The sequence below is a fragment of the Lutjanus erythropterus genome, chromosome 16 (genome assembly GCF_056507025.1).
Source record: "Lutjanus erythropterus isolate fLutEry1 chromosome 16, fLutEry1.hap2, whole genome shotgun sequence".
Lineage (NCBI taxonomy): Eukaryota > Metazoa > Chordata > Actinopteri > Lutjaniformes > Lutjanidae > Lutjanus > Lutjanus erythropterus.
In genome coordinates this window covers 3,351,778-3,374,947 of record NC_139332.1, presented here as the reverse complement: position 1 = coordinate 3,374,947, position 23,170 = coordinate 3,351,778, and the positions used below count along the sequence as shown (strand labels likewise).

The following is a 23,170-nucleotide window of genomic DNA, read 5'->3' as shown; positions in this document are numbered from 1 at the left end:
TAAAAAAAGTTGAAATGACACAATAAGTCATTATTATGAAATAATTATAATATAATAATAATAAAATAATTATAATTATGACATTAACAGTCTCAGAAATTGTGAGAAAAAAGTTGAAATCATGAGATAGAAACTCATAATTACGAGATAAAAAGTCAAAATGATGGGTTAATAAGTTAGAATTATGTAATTAAGTCATATTTATGAGATAAAAAGTCAAACTTATGTTACAAAATGTAACATTTTGACGTTGATCATCAGGGGAAAAGGTTTTCATACAGAATAACCTGTATTTACATTTTCCTCCAAATACTTCTTGTGAGTTCTCTTAAGTCCATATCTGATCTAAAGCGCAAGTTGAAAGCACGAGGTGCATGCATTTAATTTATTCAAGGTGCCATCTTGCACCAGGGGGCGCAGGGGTATCCTGTCCTGTCCTGCCCCTAGTGTCAACTGCACACAGAGGGATACACCTATCAGCTGTACCCAAGTTCCCTGATTAATTCATGGGGAAGCTTAGGCCAAACATCCAATTAACAAATGAAAAAGTCAGCTCTTATCACCTTGAAGAATCAGGTGTGCCAGGAGCACTACGGCTTTGTGTCTGGTGGCCAAAGGATCTTCTCTGCTACCAACTATCATTATTCATTTCTTTTAACTGTGACAAGCGTATTTCTCTAATGTTACCCAAATGAAGCGTAAGTTCAATCAGGAAGACCTTCTATTACGCTGCCTTCATTCATAACTTTCCTTTACTCTGTCTCTCTCCTCCTATTCCCTCTAATCAGCTGTTTGTGGCCATCACCTTCGTCTTTACTATCCAATCAGATTTTGCCACGGTCGCAATAGCCAGTCAATTTGCTGCTGCCAAAACTTTAAATTGCCTCTGTCTTTGCTCCATCAGTTGTCATTCAGTCAGTCGTGTGACCCTCCTCCACCCCTCTCTCCTCCAGTCTTCAGGTCCAGGCAGCAGGAGTCCAGAGCCACTTCACCTCACCAGTCTCTGCTTTGCACCTCATCACCACCACCAGTGTCTAGACCCTGGGGGGTTCTCTTCACTACAGCTTCATCACCCCCATTTATATATGTGCATATTGTTTCACCTCAATGGAGTCTAACTACCAAAGTCTGTTCATGTTTCATATATCATGCATGTGCCAATAAACCATTTTCTTTTACTCTTAGTCTCTCCTGATTGAAATAGTTTTAGTTGGCTAGATTTAACCTTAGCAGTACAGGTGGCAATATAGAAAAAAAAAAACAATCACTTGAGCAGTTATGGAAGGCACCAGCAAACAACTTATTTTGTCAATTAGGCTTGGGAGCTTATTTTTTTTATTTTTTTTTTTTTAGCAGGTTAAATGATTATTTTTGCATCCTGTGCCTACCTAACTATTTGGCTGAATTACCAGGTAAGATCATCATTTTAACCTAACAAAGATCTTTCATGGCCCAATTAGCACTATCATCTGCAGTTTGTCTGTATCCTCTTTTGTTATCAGTCCAGTTCGGCAGTGTCTGAAAAACTTAGTTCTGGTTTCCTTTCCCTGTTAGTATTACATCCGACCACACAACAGATTTCAGACATTTTTATGCTGTTTGCGAGCAGACAGAAAGTGACCAGAGGCACCTTCACACAAAAGAAAGTCAGAGAAGAGTTATTCTAGAATAGTTCATCACTATAAACATATATTTGCATATGAATGCAGAACCTGTAGGCAAGTGGCAAGATTTTGGAATCGGAAATCTTCTGGCCAATCACATTTGAGTGGGCTTTGGTTGCATACAGGTTAACAGTCTGTACGGCGAGCACTAGAGGCAGAACACATTGGCCAAAATGCAGTCTCTGATCCAATCAGCTAACATCTGTCATCAATTTATCTTTTTTAAAATATACATATACAGATATCTGTTTACAGACATGCCGTGTCTCGTGCCATGAAAACTGACTTGAAGCTACTGAGTGCCACAGACTGTGCATTGAGCTGGAAGATGCAGCATTCTGACAGTGTACAACAAACAAGCCACAAGCATCCCTGTAAAATATATGTCAACAACTCAGACACGAACAACACTGCTCTTCAGCAGACAATAAAATGCACCCAAAAAAGATAATTTTCATAATATAAAATATATACATGTAAGAAATGTAGCAAGGGAAAAAAGGGGGAAAAAGCTAAGTAATTCTGCCAATTCATTCATGTTTGTTTTAGTTATTTTATGATAATTTTAATGTGCAAAGCCAACATTTCTAAAATCTTGCCACGGTCACGATAGCCAGTCAATTTGCTGCTGCCAAACTTTAAATTGCCTCTGTCTTTGCTCCATCAGTTGTCATTCAGTCAGTCGTGTGACCCTCCTCCACCCCTCTCTCCTCCAGTCTTCAGGTCCAGGCAGCAGGAGTCCAGAGCCACTTCACCTCTTCACCACCACCAGTGTCTAGACCCCGGGGGGTTCTCTTCACTACAGCTTCATCACCCCCATTTATATATGTGCTTATTGTTTCACCTCAACGGAGTCTAACCACCAAAGACTTTCGTGTTTCATATCTCATGCACGTGCCAATAAACTATTTTCTTTTACTCTCTCCTGATTGAAATAGTTTTTGTTCTTTTATTTTTAAAGTCTACATGGATGTTGCATATTTATTATTGCAACATGACCACTGAGTCCTGTACGTGTAAAACTGATGGTAGGGGGGTACCTATAGCCTCATAGTTTGAAGTGTAGGGCCACTAACTGCAGTATTTCATGATCACAGTCTCAAATTGCTAATTGGACTGTAAACAATGACCTGCAAACAGAAAAGAAGAAAATAAGTCTTGGTCCAGATATCTATTAACTGTTGTCCAGATACTGGCTGACCACAATGGAAGCCCAAAAATATTGGCCATTACCACTAGAGACTACATCATCTTCAATATGAAAATGGCACCTACTAGTTATTGGGCGTACAACTTCTGTTTTTTGGGTAACGAAAAACATTTGATATTCAAATATTAACACTTCAAATCTTAATAACAGAGTCAAAATAATAACCTTTTTCTAATGCAAATAGAATCAACTCCAATTGGATGTCCATGGCCAACACTGCTGTCTGTCACAGGCTGTGGAGGACTCAGTTTTATAGCTAGATACTGGTAGCCTATTATGAAACTAGAACACCTAAGACATCCATTGATACCAAACATGTCATATTACCTTGTCAGGAAGTTGCCTAAATAATGCTCCAAAGTTACGCTAAGTTTTTGCAAGGGAAAAAGGGGTCTTTTGACCTCTCACCTCAAGATGTCTGAATGAAAATGGGTCCTATGGGTACCCAAGAGTTTCCCCTTTACACATACCCACCTCATTCTAATTCCATATATTTTTGAGCAAAACCATGTGCAATAAATGTGTTATTTTCACCTCTTCTATTTGAAAATTCCTGCATACTGGGACCACTAAACAGTATTGGAGTAAATTATAAATTGGGTCTTACTGGAAAGCTGAAACTTGACCTCACTGTAAAAAAATGACCTTTAGTGACCTCTAGGATAATCACAGCCTCATGAGACTTTACAACCGCAAACCAGAGACCTGTACTATTCAGAGGATCGATGGCTTTCCGAAACATATATTGACAAAAAGAAGGTCACTGAGCAATCCCCAGAACAGAAGTGTTCGCCATCCAATCACCAAAAAAATGCAGTTCTTACTGAAATCTCCAAATGTCAAAAGTTTTTGGTCCCAAATCACAGCATGACTGTTTCTGTGATGCTCTTCAAGGTCTTGGTGTCTTAATGTGGTATTTTAGAAGGATTTTTTTTTTTACCATTTTTGGGAGTAGTCAGAAATGGTGAAATTGTGCCTTATACTCAAAACTTTCGAAATTTGAATAGGCACCTAAAATGTTTATTACATATTTATAACTAGAAAAACTTGACACAGAATACTGAGTCACATCTCAAATTACTGTTCAGCTTCTCAGATTTCACATAATGTATACCACTTCTATGTGGCATGCACTGTTGACCTGCTATCTCCCTAAGGATCCCTGTCCCCCTATAAAAATGACAAAAATTAGTCTATGGTAGGGAGGGGGAAGTGGAAGACGTTAAATAAAATTTCTGACAATTAAAATATGTCTTTCTTTTTAAAACACTTGATAAAGCTACAGTGAAATGTACAGTTCTTCATCATTTTAAAGCCTGGACCTGCGGGGATAATTAGCAGTTTTAGCCACCAGATAAAATTAGAAATTCCCATAGTGATGGCTCCAACTGTAAATAAACTTGATCCTGAGCTCTGGCCAACATTAATACGGTCATCACTATCAATTAATCCTCTTTGAAGCTTCCAGCCATCTGTGCTGAAACATTGGTATGGATCTGTGGGTCTGTTTTGGATAAATACTCCAGAGCAGATATCAATTTTAGTGTGTACCATGCAAATATAATATTCTACTTGAGTGCCGGGATATGACGAGTGGCATTTGCTTGAAGTTTGAATGATTTATGAATTCTGACCTTCTCTCGGGCATTAAAAGCAAATGTATCACAAGAGCCTTGATTTTCTCAGGATGTAATGGAAGCTGCTCACTGGCCTCTATTAGAGCCGAGCAAGCACAGTGAGACAGAATGAGGGCATTCATCTCGCAACAAAGAGCGTGGCTCTCAGACACCACATGGACATTGACCTCGCTGCAGAAAAACATGTATAGAGACTGTACGTCTTAGCATGGATCTCACAGTGGAGCTTTGAAGAATGCGTTCAGTGTTATCGAGCTGGGAGGAGCTGAGGAAGTAGAATAGACAAAATGATGTTCAAAGCTGACTAATTGAAACTGACAGGAATTTTCCTCATGACCTTTGTCATAATTACTGAGCCCCTACATTGTGGTGTTATAAATCACTGTATATATAAGTCTAAATTATGTTAGTACAATGAAAGACCCACAGACGCAGGTCACTAATTAAACTCAAGTCTACATGGTGAATAATCTTAATTAGCACTGACTAAATATTAGATTCAAGACAGAAAACAGAGATAAAACTGAAGGCTTAGGGGCTTTCACAGCACATACAGTAAGACTGAGTGTTATAAGCACTGACACTTGAAGCTACTGAGTGCCACAGACTGTGCATTGAGTTGGAAGTTGCAGCACTCTGACAGTGCACAACAAACAAGCCACAAGCCTCCTGTGGAAAGATGTCAACAAACTAAACAACACCGTTCTTCAACGGCCAATGAAACGCAACCAAAGGGATCATTTTCATGCAAGAAATGTAGCAATAATGCTGCACAAAGAAATTGTAAAAGAGAAAAAAATAATAGTTTAAGTCATTTTTAAATTTATACATGTCTATTTTGCTACAGAGGTTTAACGACAATGTTTTTAAAGTTCATTGGTCAAATCTGAGAATAGCCTGCCCGTTCTCACGGCTAATGCACCAAATTCAGCAGCTTGGTCAGTGACCCCTTGCTTCAAACTATGACACTGTGGTATGTCGTAGCATTATGTTTAATATGCTATCCAAGTCAAGAGACTTGGTATAAAGAGTGAGGAAATCTGTGTCTGGAGTTGTTAAGGCTGATGGATATATGGACGGATGGATGGATGAGCAAATACAGGATGGTCACCTATATGGCTGCTGTTCAAGTCCCATGAATTGACTGACTGTGAGTTAAAACTGTTCCTTTTGCTTTGAGAAGCCACTTTCCCCAGACAGAGTCAAGCAACCATCCCCTGAGGACAACGTAATTGTATTCACTTTGTAAACACTTTGTGAAGTGGTACCCAAAGGCATTAAAGGCATGAGGGCTTTATATTCTATACTGCATTTGCAAATGTTATGATAGCACAATCTGTTGTTGTAAATTGTACAATATCAGCCTTTACATTAACCTGACTTCTGACCAGTGTTAGCAATGACCTATATGACAGCAATATTTGATTTTTGCATGAATGCTACAATAACTCAAGACTGTCAGAGTGAAAACACAACAGACTGTGTATTTCTGATATTGTCTGAAGATGACAGCATCAATTGTTTCAATAAATGCCCCAAAACGACTAAATCTGCTTGAACCTAACAAACCCTCATAACATAAAACTAACTAACGTTCTCAACAGTGATTAGGAAGGCACAGACAAATGATGCTGTCCTGCCGTCTGATCAAAAAGTAGTATGTGTTGCTCTAGAGGGCATGGACAAACACTATTTCTTGTTAAATTTGAGGGATTTATTGGTATTTTCTTGTGATTTGTCACCTTTCAGTTTGACCTGATGCTAAACAGGATGAGGGCCTGTTTAAACCTTTTATTAGAGGACACAATTCAGTTTTATTTATCCTGGCACACAGTAAAAACATGATTACTTCATCATGCAAGTACAAGTTCAGGGGCATTGTGCTGGATTGCAGACCATGCCACAGAGTGGTACGCTGTGGGATTTCCTTCTATAACCCTGTGTCGTAGAATAAAAGAACCCAAACCTACAAGTTCTGTGTGTACACAAGGATTCATGCAGCTTTTGTCATCATAGGGTGTACATGTAGAATACTGTCCCATGTAGTCTTCTGCTTGGGAGTATATTCAGGTCTTAACTCTGACCCGGGCACCACAACCCTAACCTTAAATTTTACCTTTGCCTTATCCTAATCCTACACTCTTAGAAGTAAGGGTTCTTCCTGAAGGGTTGAGGTTCTGCTCAGAACAATTTGCTTTGGAAGAAATCTTTTTGAAGAAAGGGTTCATCAAGGGTTCTTTGTAAGACAAGGGATTCCACTGAGAACAATTTACATCCAAAGAATCATTTTAGGAAGAAAGAGCTCCTGGAGGATTGTTGAAAGCATGGGTGTAAGATGTTTTCTCAGTTCCAGCTCTGATAATTGTACCACAGATTGTTAAAATTTGTCTAATCTGTAGAAAACAATATAGTTCTTTGTAGAATCCTTGGAAAACAACAGGATTTTACATGAAACCCTTGTAATATAAGAGTTCTTGGTAGAACCCCTTGTGTGGGTTCTAGGTTAAACGCTTAAAATTTAAAAGTTTATTTATTTATAAATTTAAAGAGGTTCTCAGTAGAGCACTCTAGATGGGTTCTAGATGAAATCCTTGGAATAGAAAAGGGCTTTCTTAAGAACACCCCAGGTTAGTTCTTGTTAACACCTTCAAAAGGTGGAAAAGTTCCAAATAGAACACCCAGTAAAGGTTCTGCCATGGGGACAAGCCAAATATGGTAGCACTTTTATTTCTAAGAATGTAAAAAAATGAAATAAAGATGAAAGTCCTGATGCTAAAATCACTGAACCTTGATAAAAATGCATAACCATTGTTCTAGTCTTAATGCTGACACCAAACCAGCCTCGAATAGTCCCACACAGTTATTGGATAGAAGCACATCATTGTGGATGAAAACATGGAGATGAGTCAAGGCTGTGAAGGATGTGAGTCGTTCTTACCTGAGAGCCTCAACGTTCCCGTTCTTATGCACACAGGTCACTTCTCTGGTCTGGTAGCCAACCTGCAGATCCCAGAACTTTCCTCCTGGACGGTTCTGGCGGTTCCTGTTCCTCTTCTTCTTGATGAGTTCTCTGGTCTCAGGATCCTTCACCTTCCCCCTCTCCCTTAACCTCTCTCTGACTTTCTCTCTTTTTTTCTCTCTTTTCTCTTTGTTTTTGGCCTTTTTCTCTCGTTTGGGCCTGTCTGCCTGTCGGGACGGCCTGTCTGGTTTCCTGTGGGCCCTGCCCAGTTTTCTGTTGGCTCTGGATGGTTTTTCACCATCTTTGGACAGTTTATCCTCTTTGGACCTTTTGTCTCCTTCTTTGTGCTGTTTGTCCCCCTCTCTGCTCTGTTTGTCTCCCCTCTTTGACTGTTTGTCATCCTCACTCGGCTGTTTGACTCCCTCTGCAGTTTGTTTGTCACCTGCTTTGGATGTTTTTTCGCCCTCTCTAGACTGTATGTCGCCCTCTTTGGAAAGTTTGTCACTGTCCTTGGATGGCTTTTCACCCTCTCTGCCTGGCTTTTCAGCATGTCTGGCTTGCCTTGGCATCGGGACAGAGCAGGGCCCCCAGGGTCCCACCCTGAGACTGTAGAGGCTCTCCTCTCCCTCACAGGACCCTGGTTGGCACGTCTGAAACTCTGTTAGGTTTGGGCAGGCTGCCCCACCAAACAGCGGAGGAGCCAGAACAAAGCGGATCCGGTTCTGTAAACCCATCCCACAGGTTTTAGAACAGAGAGTCCAGGGGGTGAACTCAGACACCACACAGTCCCGCGGACAAGGGATAAGACAGGCCTGCTCTAGACGTGGTTTAGGCTCAAAGTATTCACAGATTGCATCCTCTGCAGGCTCACCATCCGCTTTCTGGACGCAGCCCACCTCACGTGTCTGGATACCCTCCTCACCCCGGGTACACACAGCAGGGCGCTGCACCCCGGCACTGCGCATTGACACCGGGACACACTGGTTCCAGGCACCCAGCTGCCAGTCGTACAGATCTTTGTGCCAGTCACAAACTCTAAAGCAGCTCTGCTGGTTGTTCGGCCGTTCTGACTGGTCGCAGTTGGTGTGAAGGGTGGTCCAGCCTTCAGAATGGGCACACCATACTGCCCTGCTCTGGCTGCCGCCGGGTCCACACTCACTGCCCATACAACGACCCCATGGACCTGCAAGAGTAAGACAAAAGAGAGGTCAAAGAAGGGTCATAATGAGAGTGAAAATAGAACTATGGTTTCTGTTCAGAGATGTAATAGAGGCCTCCATTTTTTTTTTATAAAGGATTCATTACCAGTCTATTACAACTAAACTACCATTTTTTTCTCCCTGATACCTGACCTTTGCATATTGACCAGTTGCAAGTACCAACCCGTTACCAGTGTGTCAAACAAAAAAATTCACTTGGTAGAGTCTATTTTGTTTTCCCCACCACCCTAAAACAGTTCAGCCTAGTCCAGTTCACAATGACAAAATAACAAAAACTGTGTTTTGAAAGGTCTGTTCCAGCAAAAAGCTCCCACAGATCCCCACAACACACACAAACTGAAGCAGGAAATAAAGACTGAAACAAAGGCATGTATATTTGCTGTTCAATAACAGAGGTTAACACACACTGTGTGTTACAGACACTGGGTGCTTGCAGTTCCGTTAATCAGTCAGTCAGTGAGCAAATTGGTCAGATTTGCAGCAACTGCCTTAACTCTGCGAAGACACCTGTGACTCCAGGAGAAACTTCAACTGGGAAATACAAAAACCAGCAGATTGTTCCTCCTCCTGACACTGACTCCAGAGACCAGGCTTCTGTTTACCACAAGCTGCTGCAGGGTTCCGTTTCGGTGCTAATACATTACATGACACTGGATCACTGCACAGACTCATGTGTTTGCTCATAGCCAATGCTGCATTTTAGGCAGTATTGGAGACATTTTCTGATACTGATATTGGTATCGGAACAGCCCTTATTAAAACCATGTAATAGCACCATAGCAGAATACAGCAAATGAACAAAAATTAGAAAACAAACCTCTGGGTTAGCCAAACCTATTCAGATGAGGACATGAATGTGAAGAGTAACTCTTTGTTGTAAACTTCCATCTCATTTTCAGACTGACTGCATGGTTCAACCTTGACCTATAGTTAATAGCAGTGCAATCACTTTCAGTTTTACCTCTAGTAAACAGTCTGGGCTTAAATCATTTGGATACTTTCAGCTTGCTTGCAACCCACCTGACTGCCTGACTACAGGTTTTTCATTGTCTTATTGGATCATGTTGTAGATATGCCCCCATGTACCCAGACCTAAGCAATTCTTTTAGTGACTGCAATGGTATCATAACCAAAAATCAACAAAAGTAAGACCTAAGATATGATACATCAGAATTATGCTTTAACAGCTATTACTGACAGCCCTTCAGCAGGAGAGCTGTTCCAGCTGTATAAATGGAAGACCATGGCCAGACTTGGTTCATTTTAAAAAGGCATATTTTTCTCTCTCTTTCATCAAAAAGGCTGTTGAACGTGAATATTAAGAAAATATTAAGGGTATCTATGTTTCACGGTCGGACTCTAACAAACGATCCACTGGAGACCATTCTATCCCAGTCAGTACAAACTGATCACAAAAAGACCAACAAAACAAGACTTAGTTTTTCACAGAAAATTAATGTTATTAATGGTTTTAAAGTGCTTCTAAAGACCACACCACTGCTCTTCCACAATGTGTATTTGAAATCTAAGTGCTTCCGCTTGCAATAATAATGCCCTGACAAATACACACTTAGGCCTGCTGTTAAATCACTCTTTCAATACTGTGATTACACTTCCACTGGATTTATGAGAATGCAATTATACTGTAGGTCTAAGTAAACATTGACTTTCAGGATAAAATGGCTGTTAGGGGCGCAGCAGATGAAAAGCCAAAGCAGCTGAAGATTCAATCAATACAGCGGCAACATAAAAATTAGCTGATGTGAGGAATGGCGCGGCCTTGTACATCATTAGCCTTGTCTGGTGCTACAATGCTGGGAACCTTCAGGTCGAGACTTGGCAAAGCATCACTCAAACACAGTAATGAGGCTCCTAGCAGCAAAATCAGAGATTTTTAGAGAAGTTCATTTATATTTCAGTGGGATTTTAAGCTAGTTAAGAACAGTGGTTCTAATCTTAATCGCTATTTTTTAGCAGATATCAATGTGAATCATAATTAATATTTTCATTAAAGTAAGACCCAAAACAAATGTAACCGTGCATTTCCCCACACTTCTGTGATTGTTATTCATTATTATTTATTTTACAGCCAGTGGCTAAATTAAAATTGGTTTACACTTGCACCTGTAAAATATCTATCTGCTCGGTCTATCAAAAGAAAAATCTTCCAGTATAACAAGTATAATATGTATTTTTCTTCAGAGTAAAAAAATTGCTAGATGAACAGATAACAAATGTGAATTTATTCATTTTTTAATTTATTTATTTATTTTATTTTCTTAATAATAACAGATTAAATATCTTTTGCTTTCCAGTTTCCCGTTGGCCATTTGTGTTCCTGATCATGAAATAAGTGGTTTATGATCACAAAAAAAAAACACAGCTGTTACATTGTGATCAAGAAATAATTATTCCAAACATTCTCCACATTCTCCATAGAATAAAGCAGTTGACATGAAACAAGCTTCAAGAGAAAATCCAGAGAAACAGAAGCCACATTCCTTCCCCACACTTTTGTTTTGACATCAATTGTAGGGAAAAAACTGTGAAAATCAGTGACTTAGCTCAGATCATCGATGCAAAAGGGAAAAAGTATTGAAATAAAACACTGCAGCAATGAGATTTTAAAAATGCAGCACAATTAAATCTGAATAAAAATGAATCTCAACTGAGAAGTTTGATGTTTTCAAATTCAAATCCTTAAATCATCCACAAGTAGGTACTTCCTGCCCATGCCCTCTTGGTAAAAACACAGAGAATGTTGCTGCACTGGTTTAGTCTTACAGAGCCTGTTCATGATGATGTTGGAGCCTATCCGAGGGGAAACCCGGCTTGATCAAAGACATTTTAATCACAGTGCAGTGAGAGAAGTGGGTCATTTCTTCCCATCAGCAACCAGGCCCTGCAGTGAAAACACCACAGGCTGTGGTTAACTGACTCCAGGGTTTACCATCATGCACTGTAGAAGTGCATATACATATATGTGTGAGAGTGTGTGTGTGTGTGTGTGTGTGTGTGTGTGTGTGTGTGTGTGTGTGTAACATAAATGTCCATGGAAGCAGTAACTCTGGCTCTCTTCCTCTCTTACATTTGGGATTGAACCTTAAATGTTGGTCCATATCTGTTTACAGTTCACATAAATTAACAATAAATATGTGTTCTGAGTTTGTTACACCACAGAAACGTGTGTTATCAACCACCAAAACCAAATTTGAATGTTGAGGGCGTGTCCGCTCCACTGTCTCAGTGTCAGACACCACCACAACCTGAAAACCACCTGAATCATAGACTGCTGGGCTGATTTGGACTGAGGGAATCACCAAAGGTACGTTTGTAACTGACTGACTGTTAGGGAGAGTGAGGGGAGGAGGAGGCGGTGTCATTTGTGTGTCCGTTTGTGGGGCTTGTATAGTTTTGGGAGACCACGGGTTTGCACGTTACCGAGCCATATTTCAGGTCTGCCCAAAAAATCCTGAACAGAGAAATGGCTAACTCCACAGTTCAGTACTACATAGTTCTCAGGCTTTTCACATGTTTGCAGCAACTATTTTCTGATGTTTGTAGAAGGAAAACGTCCTTTCTCCTTCACACAAACTTTAAATTCTCAGGCACTTCCATAATATTAAGCACTAAATTGAATATACTAAATATACTGTACTATACATCATCCTGTGTGGAACATGAATGCTTGTACCGAATTCCATGACGTCGTCAAATAATTGTTGAGACACTACACACCAAAATTGTCAACCTGCTCTGTGCAAGAGAAGAAGTCACAGGTTCAGTCAAGTCAACAGGATACATCATCTGGGAACCATGAAGGTCCGTACAATTTTTTTGGCAATCCATGAAGTAGATGTTGAACAACTTTGACCTGGTGGTGGTGGTTGATAACTATTTGGAGGGTGACCAATCTGTACTATCCTTGCAACACTAGAACCTCTTAGTTCATTTTTGATTTTCCATGGAGCGTTATTAACACCAACCAAAGTGGGTCTGAGCAGTATTGGATAGACCTACAACCAGTAACAATGATGAAACGTGTGACATAGTGGAAATAGTGGAGGCTCGGATCCAAGGTTGGTAAAATTATGTCTGAATGGAAGGGGACAGACATCTTCCAGAGCAAATGAAAACATGAACTCTGCAGAATTGTCTTGTTCCCAAGTTACATCTGCACTAAATCCAATGCCAATCCATCCAATAGTTGTCAACGTATCTCAGTTAAAACTAAAACTGTTAACATCATAGTGGTGTGAGAGGTAAAGTCAGGGATAACCAAATTCAATATGATTCATCCTCTCATGATCTTGAATGTTTGTGGTAACTCTCACAGTAATCTACTGAATGAATCCATTGAAAGTTTTGGATCGACCAGACCCACAGACTGCTGCCAGAGTGGCTTAAAAAAAAAAAAGAATTTCGACAAAACCAGTTGCGATGCAAATTTGGGTCAAATGGAGTGATTTGCCAGACTGTCTGCATAAAACTCCCAGTGAGAGTAGCCATGAGGAAAAAAAAATCTGAGCTGCAAGTGTCTCCACTCGACAGTACAATACAATAATTTATTGTGCTCAGACTCAGAGGCAGTGCTTTATGGTTTCACTCAATAAAGTGAAGATACGGCAATGAAAATGTCAGCGGAAGAAGCAGCAGGCTGAATTAGCTTACAGCTGCAGGCAGAGGGTCTGGATCAATACAAATCAATAGAGGTAGCAAGAAACTGCCCCAGACACACGAGACAGCTGCAGCCAGTCACAGATCTCACTAGCTGCCATTATCCTCTCTGACTGGGAATGAGGAGACACACCACAGGAAGAATAGGATTTCTGAGGCACACCGCTCATTTAATGTAACATTTAATGTAGCATACTGTGTCAGCGCTGAAAAACAACCATAAATTGATTTTGTAATTAACAATATAGACAAAAGGCTACATGCTGCAAGGCTAAGTAGCCATCTGGGCTGGGATTTTCAACCACATCCGGCTCTCTAAAGAGGCCAGCGTGATCACGGCCATAAAGTATTAGCTCACTGGCAGCCAGTATTGTCTCAGCTCCACACAGGTGTTCAACATAATTTATGAACATGCCACTGAATGACACGGTTCTTTCCGGGCTGATGGTGAGCAAAGAAGCTGAAGGAGGGTGGGTGTACCAATGCTGGCCTACATCGCCCATCACCCACTGAGAAGAGCCAGGAGGGATGGAGGGCACTGTGCCAACAAGACTGAAACTCCAGGAGGGATGTCACACATCTAATCATCGCCCGCCTCCATCCTCATACTACAAACAGCCAGCAGCAATGCTACTATTATACTGACGAGGAGTTAGGTTTCTATTCACTGCAAATAAAGGAGTACGTAGTGTTGGCTGGTTTTTTGTTTAAAGATCTTGTAAAGCAACAATAAATGCGTGTTCTCAGTTTGTCACACCACAGAAACATGTTATTAACCACCCAGCCAAATTTGAATAATTAAAGCAGTTGGTAAATATATAAAATTAGGCCTAAAAGTCATGAAAAAATGAGTAGTTTTCTCTGCTCTGAAATGCTGGGGGCGTGATCACTCCACTGTCTCAGTGTCAAACACCACTACGACCTGAAAACCACCTAAAACATGGACCTTTCATCATGTCTTGTTGGAACTGAGGAGAGCTGAAGTAAACTTCTGGGCTGAATTGGACTGAGAGTCTCTGAAGGTTCATTTATAAATGAACGCTGGGGAGGGTGGAGGTTGGGGAGGGTGGTGTCGTTCTTGAGTCGGTTTGTGGAGCTTAAGTATTACCGGGGCACCATGACTGCCCAAAAAATCTTGAACACAGAAATGGCTAACTCCACAGTTCAGTACTACACAGTTCTCAAGCTTTTTACACATTTTCAGGAACTATTTTTGAACATGTAGAATGTGTTTAGAAGAAAAACTCCCTCTTTCTTTTAGTTTAAATTTTCAGGCACCTCCACAATATTAAGCGCTAAACTGAATAGACTATACAAACTATAATTTACATCATCCTGTGGGGAACATGAATGTTTGTACCAAATTCCATTACAAGTCATCAAATAGTTGCTGAGACATTACACGCCAAAGTTGTCAAACTGCAACTGGTTCAAGAGAAGGAGTCACAGGCTCCTAGATGATGTATCCTATTGACTATAGGATACATCATCTAGGAACCATGAACATATGTACAAAATATTGTGGCAATCCATGATGTAGATGTTGAGATATCTCACTGAACAGGGTTAAATAACTATCTAGGGGATGACCAATATGACCAATATTTGCGCTATCTTTGCACCAGAACCTCTTAGTCTATTTTTGATTCCCAAGAAGCGTTACTAACACAAAGAACACATAGATGTCTTGTTTTTAGCAAGAAAAAAAAAAATCCCCTTTTCCTTCACAAAGACTTTAATAAAAGGTGTTTATGGTAACAAAACTACAAGTAACTAACTATGGCTATGACTGAAATCACTTACTCTTCACTGTAATCCATGTACTGGACTCAAAGTATCCCACAATGCATTATGACAAGTAATGCAGAACTGATGGTCACTAACCAAGCACTATACTATCATGCATTGTGCTGAAAGAAAAACTGCAGCAATTACATAATTAACAGTGCAGAGTTTCCGAAAGGTCACGATATGGTCCTCTGCATAGAAATCCCTAAATAGTGAGTGGGTAGTAGTGAATAAATGAATGATTTTGGACACTACCATCATGGGAAGACAGTCATTTGATTAATGGCACATTCCTGTCATACTAGTTGGGCAAGTTACTTGAAAAATGTAATCAGTTTAATCAAAGTGTTCACTAAACAAAGGCCATCCGAACACTGTGCCTCAGTGAATCTGTGATCCATCAGTTCATTCTCATCCCCAGGTCATCAAACACCGACCTTTTGTCATGTCTCATGCAGACGCTCAAGGTACCCTTGAGGATCTTTATGAAATGCACCAGACTCTCAAATTACTTCAATATAAACTAGAGCAATGGAATGGAACACACTGCCTCTTGTAATCAAGGAGAAGAACCCACAAGCCTTGAAGAAAAAGGTCAAATAGTGGCTGTTAGATAACATCTACAAATAAGGTTATGGGCATTTTTAAAACACTATAACTGGGTTTAGAAAATACACATTGTAAGTATATTTGTAAGTGTGAATGTGAGTGGATTGTTGTACTTTGTGCATCTCCTGTCATGGACATTGTGTGGCTGGCTCTATCTTGTTATAGCAAGGACAGTTTGATGGAACATCAGGGAGCACACTGGAAATAATATTCTTTATTCTATTATCCCTGACAATGTCATATAAACTACAGTTAAACCCATCCACATCTGGTGAAGTAGTATAAAGAGCAAGAAAGTCTGTGTATGGAGGAGGTGGGGTGAATGAATGGGTCAAACAAACACAGGACTTTCACCCAGGAGACCACAGCTCATGCCCCATGTGAAACCAAAAGTCAATTATCTCAAGTTTTAAAGTAAATAACTTTACATGCATCTTAACTTGCATCCTGTAACATACTTATTTTGCCCCAAACTTTGATCTTTTCCTAAAGCTAGTAGTTACGGTGCCTAAACCTAACCAAAATGACTATTTCACATAAACCACGGATTAAAAGTCTTTCTAGCAGTGTCTCATGCAGACACTGAAGGGTACCTTGTGCATCAATATTAAACATGAAGGGGCTGTGACAAAGAAGCATCAGTATTTGACAACCTGGGATGAGAACGGGTCGGATTTCCAACTCTGAACAAAACCAGGTGTTTCCTGAATGAAGGTTGTATGCTACAAAGGTTGCGAGGTAAGATAGTTTTGATGTCATCATGTGTCCATGTGTCCTCTTTTGGTAGAGGCCAACTGCCTCTTTTTATCTTCAGGCTAACATGTACTGTACCAGTCAGTGCACAGAATGCAGAGAGAACAAACTGATATCAACCATCTATCAAAGTCCCAATAAAACCAACCAAACAACCTGACCCCCACACTGTCTGAGTCATAAAGTGATACAGGTTTCAGTATTGAATTTCAAGTAGCCATTCCTGACACTACTTGTTACTGAGAAAAGTAATCACATTACTTTAACACATCACTGTCTATCACTGCATTTTGTTCAGGCTGTACATAATTTACAAAAAAAAAAAGCCCACATCCATCTTCTAGTTAGAAATCTTTGTCAGACATCTGCATTTTGGTGAAAAGAACTTTAAAAGGCAGTGGCAAAAAAGCAACCATTTCTGGCAGTTCATGAAATAAAATCCAATATTAACTTTAATTTAAGGGTTTCAGCTAATTATAAAGGAGCTTTGCACCATATGTTCCTGACTGCACTTGTTAACAAACACTATAAACCTATATCAGATTAAGCAAAGCTGATTTAGGCTATTTACATGATGTGACTACAAAGTCAGCAGTGGAATAATGTGTCTTACGCTCCCAGGAGGTTTACCATCCTTCATGCTCTGCTCTATGATCTGCTCTGTCTGGCCTTGGCAGTTTCACTTGATTGCTACTGTGGGTTACAGCAGAGAAATACATTGGCTAGTCCATTCAGAAAGGTTTACAAAAAGACCTCCAAAATCTTTAAATGATGAATATATCTCATCACAGCACTTTGGCATGTGGACAAATCCAAAGCTGTAGTTCAGCAGCACATAACACACATAAATTACCACTCCATTAACCTGCAACTACATGCATAGCCACCCAAAGGCAGTTCAAATTCAAATAAAATTGTGGTCAGGGCTTCAGAAATGCTTCTCCGTGCCCTGCACACTTTAATTTCACACAAAATTCTAATACTGACCTCCTGACTTTTATGCAGAAATTCAATTTTCTTCTTTGTAGTTTTTAATTTTATTTGAGCTACTTGCTCAGCAGATGGATACAAATCAATAGAGCAGAAAAGGTCAATCTTTGAAGGAAGTAAATGATGTCTGTACAGCTGCAACACACTTCTTTAATACCCACTATTCAGAGATAAGTCAACTTAATAGGCGTCAGGCCACGGGGGAGGACAAAAAAGATTTCTTTCTTGTTGTTTCTCAACAGGCTTATCTTGTCTGTAGCTTGCCAGCGCAAGAAAATTGACATCTGTGTGAAATGATTTCACCCCCCCCAATAATGGGACAGCTCTTTTTGGCCGCACCCCACCCTGCAACCCCCAGACCTCCTGCCCGATCTCCCTCCCACTTTTCCCATGGTGCCAAACAGAAGATTGGCACTGGCATTTACAGGGATAATGGAAACCAGTGTGAGATGTGCATCCCACCAGTGGCTTTTGGATAGAAAGGCAAGAGAAATGAGAGCAGCAGCAGGCAGTCAATCTGTATTCATATGCTGAACACATGTCTATGATAAAGAGACTGTGAAAAGGTCAGGGATTTACCATTAACTACTGGATGCCCTCATACAGAGCCAATATTTCCATAACACAGAGAAAGACAGAATTCTTATTCCAGCTGGAAATCCAATAACAGGCGTGCCACAAAGATAAACAGACAGCAAATGATTTTAAATTTTCTGCTACCACAGACTGTCTGACTGTACTGGAAATTGGTTTCATTTACATACAGTGCTCCTACAATAGAGCCCTTGACCCACTGCCCTGCTTTTGGATCTTGTAAACAGCATCAGTGAATTGCTGTCAAGCAAACAGCATGTAAACCCTTTAACGTCTCACTGTTTTTGCTTTTGATTTGATGGGGAAAAAAGCCACTACTAAAATAAAAAATAAGCATTTAAGTTCAGTTTTGACCCTGAAAATAATATAAAACAATCCCAAGATGAACATACTGCATGCCTTGGAAATGGCAGCTGAAAAGCTGGTGAGGCAGCTGCATCTGATGGACAGCTGATATGTAATGAAGGTGAGCATAAATGTGGCCAGAGGAGCCCTTTCTCATTCCCAGGTTGTCAAACGCCAATGGCCCTCGACATCTCATACAGAATCACAAGCAGGGTGCAGAATGAACTATTCTGTCCACAGTATGGTTGCAAGTTATGAGCATTTCTTTACCTGATCATTAGTAACATTAATGATCAATTGATCGATTAATAAATTTTACTCATGCCAAACAATACTAAACATTTTTTCCCCCAATCAAAGGTTTATTTTCACAGCAATATCTTACATATTTGCTGACAGAATTACATTAGATATTAAGGCAACACATATACTGCAATATCACATAATATCCAGACTATGCTCATAAAAATAATCTGTTTTATTTCAGATCTTTATTTGATAGGAGATTGATTAAATTTTACTTGATCAATCAAATTCTAAAGCAAAATGGCTAGTGAATGTTCAAATTTTGGCAAATCTTTGTTCATTTTGTTCCCTGCAAACAATGTACACTTTAGTGTATTTATGAGATGCAACAATCTTTCAGTTAGCTTCAGTTCAACTTCAGTGTAAACACAAAGGCATCAGGTGACATGGTATAAACAGTGAGAAAGTCTGCTTATGGAAGAGGTGGGGTGGATGGATGGATGGGTCAAACAATCACAGGACATTGACCCACAAGGCCAGGGTTTGTCCTGTGTGAAACCAAAGGACAACGCTATATAAAGGTTTAAATTACAGAAAGTTACGTGGGTGCCTTGCAACTTTTGTTAATGTCTAGTGATGTACATAACATGTATGTGTCATATTGTATGTAATGAACGTTGCGTGACAAACATGACAAAATCTATGCAACATGCGACAAGGTATGTAACATAATGAACACAACATAACAACCTTAATCTAACCTATGACCTTTTCCTAAACCTAATGAAGTAGTTTTGGTGCCTAAGCTTGACCAAACACAATATTAACAATGTGTATAAAGGTTTTCTGGCAGTGTCTCATACACATATGCTAAATGGTAAACGCACAAGGGGACCTTATACATCAGTTTGAGATGCAGAGGGGTGTGACAGAGATGTCGGTATTTGGGATGAGAATGAGTTAAGCCAGGAGAGCAGATGCTACCTTAAGTCAGGGTACAGTTATAAGCTTCAGACCCTGATAAAATTTGAACTAAAGATTCTTTGGTGGCTTAAACACCACAGGGAGAAAAAAAATCCATAGCATCATTGTATACAAATGTCTATTGTATATATATATAATCACACTTTTTTGGTCATAGCCCCAAGTTCTTAAGTTTCCCAGACAGTATATTGATATGACAATTTATACATGCCATTATACTTACACAGACAAAAGTACAATATCCATGAAATTTAATGATAACCAGTTTTGCAAAAGCAAAAAGCTTTCAAAGTGTAGCTAGTGAAGCTACAGGCAACTTTTCATTGGAAGCAGCTGAGCTACAACATAAGCACTGATTTATGTTTTTGCCCATTCGTGCCCAAATTGAGTTACTACCTTATCCACTGGCCACATTCCCTTTGGCTGTGCCAGAGCACCCATGTGATCGATGCCTACGAGCTACGGAGACACTACACCTCGCTGAAAGAAGCAAGCTCAAAATCAAGCCACTCAAATCTAGCAACACAATTAAATGGATGAAAATTAATCACATCACATCAAGAAGATCTTCACTTATTATTTTGTGGTGTGTTTAATTATCAGTTCAAAAGATAAAAAAAAAAAAAATACAGCAGTGTAGCATGCCGTAATGAGAAACATACTACCCAATGAGATGATGAGTCAATGAGCAAAGCATATTTGCCACATTAGCACAGGTGTGCTGTTTGTTTTGCTAAATGCTAAAATCTCAAGGCTCCATATTAATACAGACTTCACCAACGTAATGGCCCTAAATGGTCTGAGCCAGCCTGTGGTGCTTCTCTGTGTGCATTACTGACTTCTTCCTGGCAGCTTTCACAACATAAGAATTGCCAAGCCCTACGGGCTCAAGGGAAAGCAATCTGTTACTGATATCACTGCAGACTTACAAGCTAACTCACTTATCGTCTTTCTCCGGCCTCTCTGTCGTTGTGTTACTCTGCACCATTCTCTCTGCCACTTTCACGTATTCAGCGTGTCTTGTTTTTGCAGCTGTACCTTTCTTGCACTCTCATTTTGCTGATTTCATCATCAGTGATTCTTTGTTTTTGGGCTCATCACTGCATCATTCACGATATCTTGCCTCAGATTTGGATGAAACAAGGAAAGACACTGCATCTCAGTGTTGGTGAGGGTTTGATGAGACACAGGTGGTACTAAATTATCATTCATCATTATTATTACCATTTGTGCACAAGTAAGATACCATCTTTCTCTTGTCTCTGGCTTTGTATGGTTCTTGTAGGTATGCGTGGTATAGTATAGAAACCTCTGATGGTAATGCACAATTCTGCTGTTCATCAACTAGGAGAAACAGTAGCAGGAGAACAGGAGAATACATACAAAGTCCTCATGATTGGCATCGCGGTCTAAGTCTTTGTGGACTGGGAGCTTCAACTGTGCAAGGTCAGACTGGGACCAAACACAGCCACCAAGACCAACAGAGGCCAGTTTGAATACGGGGAACACAGTACCAAGGTGGTTTTCTTGTCAGGTTTGGCTCCTGGCACTCCAGCGCTGGGTAATCTAGCTGCATTGCTAATCAAGCTAACTAGCTAATGGCAGCTAACCAGCTACTTATAATGGTTTACTCCTTTAGCATCAAGTAAAGCCATCTGCTATCAGGAAACTCCCAAAATAACCTTGGTGCTGTATTCCCTTTTATCAAGCAAACTGGCCTCCCTCTGTCTTATCAGCTTGGTCTCATTCCCAACTCTTCAGATACGGATGCTTTTTTACCCCTTCTCAGTGACTTATACAGACACACGTGGTACCCGTTCCCAGCTGTATGAGATGCACCAGACTGTCAACAGAGCATAAGAGGGAAAATCTGCATCTTGAAGTTGTGGCATTGATGGATGGGTCAAATAAACACATGACTTTGACTTAGGAGACCAGGTTTATGTCCATTATTAAATGTAATAAAGTACACAACGTTACATGCACAATATGACTTTCATCTTGTGACTCCATGATGTCACATGACATACATGAGGTAATATACTTATTGTAGCCCCAAACACGGTCTTATCCTGAACCCACCCGAGGAGTTTTGTCACCTAAACCTAACCAAAATGCGACCATTTCACAATATTAACAATGTGTTAAAAAGTCTCTCTGGCTGTACTGCATACAGCCATTAGAGGGTACTTTGTGCTTCGGAATAACACTGAGGGGTGGCGACAAAACATCAGATGAAAACAGGTTGGATTGAGGCCAGTTTGACAACAAGGAATAAAGTACTGAGGTGGTTTGTTTTGGTTCGCAGGGTTTGGCTCCTGGCACCTCACGCTGAGTCAGCTGGCTGCATGGTTAACCAGGCTACCTAGCTAACTTGCTGCTGATAAAAGTTGATTACTTTTTCCATGTAAAGCCATTTGTCAATCAGGAAACTCAGTAAATAATCTTGATACTGTCTTCCATGTTGTCATGCAAACTGGCCTCCATCTGTCTCAGAGGCTGTGTTTGTTCCCAGGCTGAGCATGATTCAGTCGCCTGCTAGTTAGCAGCAGTTAGCGGTTAGCTACTTCAGAAACAAGTAAAGCCATCTGTCTATCAGGAAACTGTAACTCACCAAGAGTTTCGGGGGAAAGAGTTGAAGAAAAAACAGAATATTTTTTCTCCACACAATATGAACCAGTTTCACCCAGATTATTGACAGTGAAAAGACACTCTGCAACAGACTGAACCATCTCTGACAGTAATCAGTCCCCGGAAACACTCTCCATGCTCCGTTTTAAAAAAGAAAGCAAGAAACATTTAATTGGACAGAAAATTAGCACATGTCCCCAAGTCTGGGATGAATCATTAACATCATTTTCCAGGAAGTCATACGTTCCTTTAAGAATACTTACAAAATGACCTTTTTGGTCTTTATTGGGGCAGATACTGGTGTATAATTGATGTAAACCGCAAAACATATGTGATAACCGCTTCTCTACTGTTAGCGTGTCACTAAGGATGAAGAATTTAAAAAAAAATACCAAAAAGCACAAATGAAAGCAGAACCCCGTTTCAGCTTTATCTGCATTATTGTGCATCGTCTCACCTGTGGGGAACATTGTTTCATATCATCACTATCTGTCTGTTCCGATCTTTACACCTCTCCTGTTTGTTTCAGGGCGAACGGCTTTCAGGTTCACTGTGTTTCGACTCTGGCTGAGTGCCTCCGGTCTTTGATCTGCAGACAGGATGATCAAAAGGAGAGCTGCTGTGGAATGACAGGACAGTGGTCTGTGTTTGTCCCAGGGTCACCAAAGACCCCCTGCTGGCTTGATGGAAGGTATAGCATGAAAGCAGATCTGCCTCTACATGATTGCACCGTATCAGCCTCCCAAACACAGCTGCACAATATGAGTAGATTTGGTCGATTTGTAAGACCTGGACCTCACATGGTGAAGGCTTTGTGAAGCATTATACTACATCCAGAAAAGCAGTGAACACTAATCCAAAGA

The 23,170-nt window shown here is 40.3% G+C and overlaps 1 protein-coding gene across 1 annotated transcript in view; it reads right to left on the bottom strand.

Annotated features, from left to right (window-relative positions):
* Positions 1 to 23,170, bottom strand: part of thsd7aa (thrombospondin, type I, domain containing 7Aa) — a 227,290-nt gene that overhangs the window by 122,423 nt on the left and 81,697 nt on the right. Inside the window, exon 2 of the mRNA XM_084738887.1 lies at positions 7,450 to 8,653. Coding sequence (XP_084595013.1) covers positions 7,450 to 8,653 — 1,204 coding nt within the window. The remainder of the gene's footprint in view (positions 1 to 7,449; positions 8,654 to 23,170) is intronic.